Source organism: Poecilia latipinna, unplaced genomic scaffold, assembly GCF_001443285.1.
Source record: "Poecilia latipinna isolate Pla-1442-1.1 unplaced genomic scaffold, P_latipinna-1.0 Scaffold50, whole genome shotgun sequence".
Classification (NCBI taxonomy): domain Eukaryota; kingdom Metazoa; phylum Chordata; class Actinopteri; order Cyprinodontiformes; family Poeciliidae; genus Poecilia; species Poecilia latipinna.
The window spans coordinates 355,447-362,477 of record NW_015112666.1 but is presented as its reverse complement, the minus strand read 5'-3'; the positions used below and the strand labels follow the sequence as shown (position 1 = coordinate 362,477).

The 7,031-nt window shown below is 39.6% G+C and overlaps 1 protein-coding gene across 2 annotated transcripts in view; it reads right to left on the bottom strand.

Annotated features, from left to right (window-relative positions):
- Nucleotides 1-2,228: 2,228 nt before the first annotated feature.
- Nucleotides 2,229-7,031, bottom strand: part of LOC106958838 (UPF0606 protein KIAA1549) — a 44,670-nt gene continuing 39,867 nt past the window's right edge. For both annotated transcript variants that reach the window (XM_015050967.1, XM_015050973.1), the window contains 4 exons: nucleotides 6,589-6,641; nucleotides 6,076-6,224; nucleotides 5,028-5,182; nucleotides 2,229-4,749 (listed from right to left, as the gene is read on the bottom strand). In XM_015050967.1, coding sequence (XP_014906453.1) covers nucleotides 4,549-4,749; nucleotides 5,028-5,182; nucleotides 6,076-6,224; nucleotides 6,589-6,641 — 558 coding nt within the window. In that variant the 3' untranslated portion in view covers nucleotides 2,229-4,548. The remainder of the gene's footprint in view (nucleotides 4,750-5,027; nucleotides 5,183-6,075; nucleotides 6,225-6,588; nucleotides 6,642-7,031) is intronic.

Below are 7,031 nucleotides of genomic sequence, written 5' to 3'. Positions count from 1 at the left end.
AAATGGAGAATTAAGAGATGTTGCCTTATGTGATGTCAGCACACACGCATGTGTGTGCAGGGTAGATTTTTTATCAAGAATAAATTTACAGCAGCAAAACAAAATGTAGAAAACTCAAGAATGAAAACTTGGCACCAAGCAAAGTGAAACTGATTAAAAGTTTGGCTTTAAACATGGAACAATCTGGATTAAGGGATAATTAAGGGTGCTATTTTAGTAGCTTTTGGTTCACCAAATAAAAGAAAATCCACATTTTGTGTAAGAGGTATAAAATAAACGCTACCAATGCAGTTTAATACCGTCTGGCTTGCAGAGAGCCGCCCCCTGTGGAGTCAGTTTAACGAGATTTGACGGACCTTTAGCTGCTTGAAGTCCAATGATGGAATAAAACAGAAGTGAAGAAGGAAGTCTATTTATTTTTAACCTGAAACCAGACCCATATCTTACTACAGATAATAGTTACGGATTTTCTAAATGTAAGTTTTATTTATAAAAATTAGCTTGTTTCAGGCAACAACAGGTTTTCATGCTAAGTATTCGTAGTTTTTATACCCAGCCATGTAGTCATTATAGTTTATTACTAATACTGATTCATACAATTAAATATTTAACTTTAAAGCTGCCGCTTTATGAGAACCAAACCAGTTACCTTCAGCAGGCCGCTCTGCTAGCATACAGCCAGACCTGCAGTCCATTTTCCTGTAAGCTGCTGCCACCTGCTGGCTGTTGGTCATAACTACAAAGCCAACCTTACAGGTGCTTCTCAGCAAAACACCTCCAAAAAGGTGATTTCACTAAAAAGTGAAACTCATAATAAACATTGATTAAACGTGGATGGATAAGTGCTTCATTTTCTTAGTTTTGATGATAGCTAATGACTCATGAATACCCAAAATTAGCTGCTTTGCATTATGGGATCGTGGTTCTGCTGAAGCGTTCAGGAAGCCCGGGTTACTTATTGCGGCGTTCAGGTTGTCTTTTGATTCTGATGTCAACAACCCCAAGATTCTCTGTGTGGTTCAGCTTAGGTCAGGTTGCTGGTTTTACCATGGTGATGAAAACAGAAATCGCTACATTAACAGTGTGGGTCAGCACTATAGTACTGCTGGAAAATGAAATCAGGATCTTCATAAAGTTTGTTGGCAGACGGAAACATGAAGAGCTCTAAAATTTCCTGGTTGATATCTGCTCTAACTTTAGACTTGATAAAACCCAGTGGACCAGAACCAGCAGATTACTCCACAATCTGGATTTCAAAATTAAATCCAAACTTTACTTTAATCTGAAAAAAAAAGGACTTTGAAGTGGGAAATACCAGTCTAGATCTGCTGCATCTCTGGTTCAGGAGTGGCTTAACACACAGAGTCAGTTGTCCATCTTTACTTGATTATTCAACTTTTTTCTAGTACTTTTTCCTTCCACTTAACTTTCTAATGACATTCTTAGAGACATAAGTTCAGAAATAATGAACTTATGTGGCTTATCTTCCTTTGTGAAACGCAGTACAGTTTTCCCTATGACCATGTAGTAAAGCATGAAGTACCCTTTTAATTGTGTAAAAAAAAATCTTATTTCAATTTATAATCTTCTTCAGCTGTAAACCATAAACATCTAAAATGACAGGAAACATTTATTTTTTTCCAATGTGCAATGAATGTAAAATAATAAACTGAAGGATTAACTCAGATGTGTTGTAATTCTGAATGTGTAAATGTGCTCCACTGATACATTAAGTTATTTTTTATGTTTTGAATTTTTTTTTAAATTAACAGCATGCACAAACACAAAGGAAATTTAACCAGTGAACATGCAACAAGAATCAGATGTAAAGTTGGGCCAGCCAACAGATCACAAACAACAAAAAAGAGAAAAATCAAATAATGAAAATCTAGGAAATGTAGTTACAATAGAAAACCAGAAGGTGGCGGCAGAGTTTGTGAAGCACGCAGATGGAGGCGCAACCAGATGCTACAACAATGACCGCTGAAAGGTTCCTGCCTTTCAAGCACTTTCCAATAAAACACCTCCACATAACAATTTCTTCCACATCCGGACTGCTTTTTTATGGAAACAGTTTTTTACAGGAGCAGAGTTGATATGCTGACTGAGACGATCAGTCAGCATATCAACTGATATGCTGAGGGTTGAACGGGCTTTAAAAAGAACATCACAGCGGGTCAAATCCACAACACTCAAACACACACCACAAACATACGATCAACTCCTGCTTCAAAATGCACATTTCCATCTTTTATTTCACTTCAATAAATTACCTCAGCCCCCTGGATAGAACAAGGGCATTGCTTGTGAAAAATGCAATCTTGTAAGATTTTTAACAACTAAAAAAACAAATAAAGTAAACATAATCATATGAGGCAATTTATAAAGCACAAAAAATGACAAAAAAGTACAGTACAGTACAAAAAGGCAGAGCAGACCTTAAATACTGTGAGAATAAAAGCTGATGGTCCAATATATAGTTAACACAAAAAAGTTGCCTGTCCTAGTTTACAGCTCCTGACTTTTAAACTCGCTCTTTTTGAAACACCAGAGCTGCAGTGAGTACTCTGCAAACAGTGCATCAAGTTACAGCCAAATACTTAATACATACAGTAATATATATGTCAAGTATACATAAAACCAGCCCAGAAAACTGTTTGGAGGTTCCTTCCAAGGCCATTAAAGTACCAGTCGGTTAGATATTACACAGAAACAAACAGCATGGAACTTTAACATGAAAAAACATGATCAAAATGAACAGAAATGGATTTTACTGCAATAATCAAGGAAGAAATGTTCAGTATCATCATGTATGGAAGCCACACTGACAGGCTTGCTTGATGTGTACATCACAGTGTCAAGGCAGGCGAGGCTCAATCATGGCAGAAATACAAAACGAGCTGCTGATGGTCGGAGTCGTACAGTTTACATCCACTCATTATGGATAGAAATATTATTAACTGTCTGGGTTTTAACCGCATATTTGGAACTTTCTATGTCCTTTAAGGACTGGCGGAACATTCATCCTGTTGTGTTTAAAAAAAAAAAAAAAAAAAAAAAAACAATAATCAGGAGCAAATTGGGGTCAAAATTATGCATACAGGCTGAAAACTGTGACTGACTTACATGGTTCAGTCCTTCAAAGAAACAGTTCTCAGATTATAATGTCATCTGCTGAGTTAAAAAAAAGCCTCAGAAACTTCTTGACATCATCTAAAGCTCTCACTGCCTCAGTTAAGATCAGAGGTCATGATTCCACATTGCTCTGTATTTGACACCCAGATGTACCTGCCAGAAATAATCTGGAGAACATTTTATGAGTGAGTTCTTTGGTTTTGGTGAGAAGAAGAATGTTTATTCAGGCTCTTAAACCTAAGGAAGAGTAACACTGTTGAGCAAAGTGGTGGCAGCATCATGCTGAGGATCTGTTTGCTGCCAGTGGTGCAAAGTGGATTGAATAAAGAAGAAGGAAGACCAAAATCTGGGTGTAGTGCTGTTCTCAGACCTGAACATTCAGTCATATAAAGACAGTTACAAAGTCAGTCTTTTATCACCTGAAGAACATTTTCAGGATTACAGGACTAAAAATCTACAGAAACTCATCTATGCATTTATCTTTACTGCAACAGAGTCTTCACAGGTCTGCCTACAAAACTCAACCAGACAGATCAGAGAATAGACTTTAAAATACTCCTGTTAGTTAATAAATCACTGACTGTGGTGGATGTCTGAGCCTGTATGCATAATTCTGACCATGTTGGATTAGAGAAGAGCTAGACTTGATGCCACTGATGTTTTGTCGTCTTTCATGAATTGGTTTAACTACATACGTAGATCTTCATAGTTGTGATGATTGGACACTATGGAGTACAGAAGGTTTTAACTACCAGAGGCTGGAAATAAAATATCTAATTTAAATAAGATTTAAAAATCAATTTATGGCAATTTATATCTCAGTAAAACCAAAATATCTTCTCTTTGAAGTAAGAAAGGTCAGAGTAGTAAAACAGAAACACTTCTTGGGTTTTTTAGAAGAAACAGGATGAGAGGGAGAATCAGAGCGGGGCCATTTATGCCTCGAATCAGAGGAGAGGAGACCATTTCTTGTTATAAGTCTACTTATAGCAAGAATATGTTCTTGTTTTAACGAGAAACTTTCTTGTTATAAATAAGATATAAAACTCGTCTCGTTATAATGAGAAGGTTTTGCTCTTGATTTATTTCTAGGCTCTGGCAGTTAAACACTTCCATAAATGGGGTGTTTCTGTTTGTGAAGGCAAGATTGTAAAATACAAACATGACAGGATACTGAGTCTGAAGTAATACAGTGAAATGATGGATCTACAGTGGAAACGGCTGGATTTATCCATATCAATGAAGCAGAAACACGTGTCCCATTTCACAACCCTTCCTCTCAGTTCATCTGCTGTTTTTTTCCTGTAATGAGTCTGAGGATTAGGTGAACCACTGCTTCAGTGTAGCTGGACAGTTCCTCTGCTGCGGCGCTACAGGAGCTTCCATGGGAAGCATCATCAGGCGTCCAGAGCTTCAGCTGTGGTAGCTGGACACGGCCGCCTGCTTCTGGGAGAGACGCAGCAGCTCCTCTCTGATGGCCTTGATCAGCGAGGCGGAGGACTGGGTGGGGGGCGACGTGTCCAGGGGCAGGGGGGACGACAGGTATGCCGAAGCCGCCGACGTGTCCAGGTGGACAGGGGGCAGCGTGGGATCCCCACTCCCACTCCTGTGAATCTGGAGGTCACAGAAGGTCAAGAAGTCACAGGAGCACAGAAACTGGAGCCAACTGGCAAATATTCACACATCAAATAGTTTGCAAAAGAAAACTGTAAAGTTTTACTTCCAACTAAACAAGTTTGATTAAAAGCCATGTTTTCAGTAAACCTGAATAGGAGTAAATATAAGAATATAACCCTTAAGCAAGTATTAGACAAACTTTTCATTCAGCCCATATTTCTTTATTGGTTGAAGCAAAAACATTTCTAAGTCTACAAAGTAAAACAATCACTTACTGCCTCTTTTTCAACGTCCAGCCTGGAGAAGTTGTCGGTGTGGTAGTGGTTCCAGCCCAGGCCTCCGTTCTGGCCGGGAGCCGCCCTGATGCCTGCTGGGTAGCCGTTCATGCGGCTGGACAGGCCCACCTGTGTGAGGTGATGGAGCTGAGCACCTGGAGACACACAGCGCAGCAGAGTTAGATCACCCGGCACTCGGTCCGCAGCGCAGAGTCCAGAGGGCGGTCAGTCAGCCGAGCGCTTCACTCAGGATGCCAAGAGCCAAAAGACATTATTTAAATCGTGATGATGCAGGAATAAAGTCAGCTCTTGAATAATTTAAAACAGGAGAAGATCATTCAGATGTTACTCCAGCACGCTTAACCCAAAGTTATTTAAATGATTCAACTAAAGCAGCTACTAACTGTTACTGCTCAGTATAATAGCTACACTAACTGTCGCCCATGGCAACCATCCGTAAAATGCATAAAAATAAAATCTTAATTCATAGCTGTATAATCTCACACTGAAAAATTATGTCATTTAACTTGGATCATTTTATTGAAAGGGAGAAAATAGAGATTTTCTCTGGTGCTCTCTTCTCCTCAGGATTCATTCGCTGCAGAGCGAGACAGAAACAGGAGAACCGTTTCTGACTTGGCAAAATATGTTTGGTTCCCAGAGTCACCAGAGTTTATTGGAAATGTTCAACAATGTAATAATTACCTCTAACAACATCCTCAGGTCCTCTGGAAGGGACACAGGCCCACAGCATCACAGATCTTACACCATGCTTAACAGACACGCTTCATTTTAAAGAGAATGTCTGACTAATATTTCCACCACAGGAGTTGTTTTTATGATGGATAATGATAATGAACAATTGTAACTTGTCCTCAAAAGTATTTTCTCCAGAAACTGTGAAATTTGCATTTAAGTATCAGTTCTGCTTTGTTTATTTCCTGAAATGTAAACTGAACCTTTAAAAGGCTGAAACTGCAGAACAGCATCAGTAATTCATGACAGCAGGTGTGTAAATGTGTCGTTTTCAGACGTGCCCCTCCCCTACCTGTGGTCCCCCCCACCGGGCGCGGCCTGGCAGACGAGGGCAGCTCCTTGGCGTAAAGCGCCCTGCTGGAGAACAAGCTGTCCGGCTGCAGCGACTCGCTGAGGCCTGCTGCTTCTCCTGGTGGCAGGAAGCTGGAGCCAAGGCCCTGCCTGAAGCACACAAAATCCTTCAGTCACACATTTACTGCAGCCAAGGTGTGAATTTACTTCATGTGAAAGAAGTTATGAACTGCTAGAAACTAAACAAGGCCCCTTTTCACAAGAAATACGCGTAAAATGTTCCAAAATTACAAACAGATGTTTGTGCACTCTGACGATCTCTGGTTAGATCTGATCCATTAAACTCATAAATTAACGATGATGCTTCTTTTATTATTCATGAGCAGCCAGCTCTGTAGAAAACATTCAAACTGGTGAAGCAGGAGATTCCACTGGAACTATCCAAACAGACATCATCGTGGTGTCATAAAATACAGACTCAATTAAACGTATTGATTATAGGTGAACTGCTCACCTCGGGGTCAGGCCTTGGACTGCAGGAGAGGAGACACCCAGCTCAGTGAATCTCTGGAGCAGAGAAACAAGAAACACGTTAACTGAGAGTAAAACATCTCAGATAGATTTAAACTGCTTGAAAATGCTCTGTGGTGCCTTTAAGGATGTAGAAAATTCAAATAAGGCAATGAAACCTAAATACAACCCCTGGCAAAAAGTATGGAATCACCAGTCTTGGATGAGCACTCATTCAGACATTTCATGCTGTAAAACAAACTCAGATCAAAAACATGATACAATATTAAGGTCGTTCCAAAGTGCAACTTGTTGGCTTTCAGGAACACTCAAAGAAATGAAGAGAAAATATTGTGGAAGTCAGTGAATGATACTTTTATTGACCAAGCACAGGGAAATAAATATGGAATCACTCAATTCTGAGGAAAAAAGTGTGGAATCACTCAA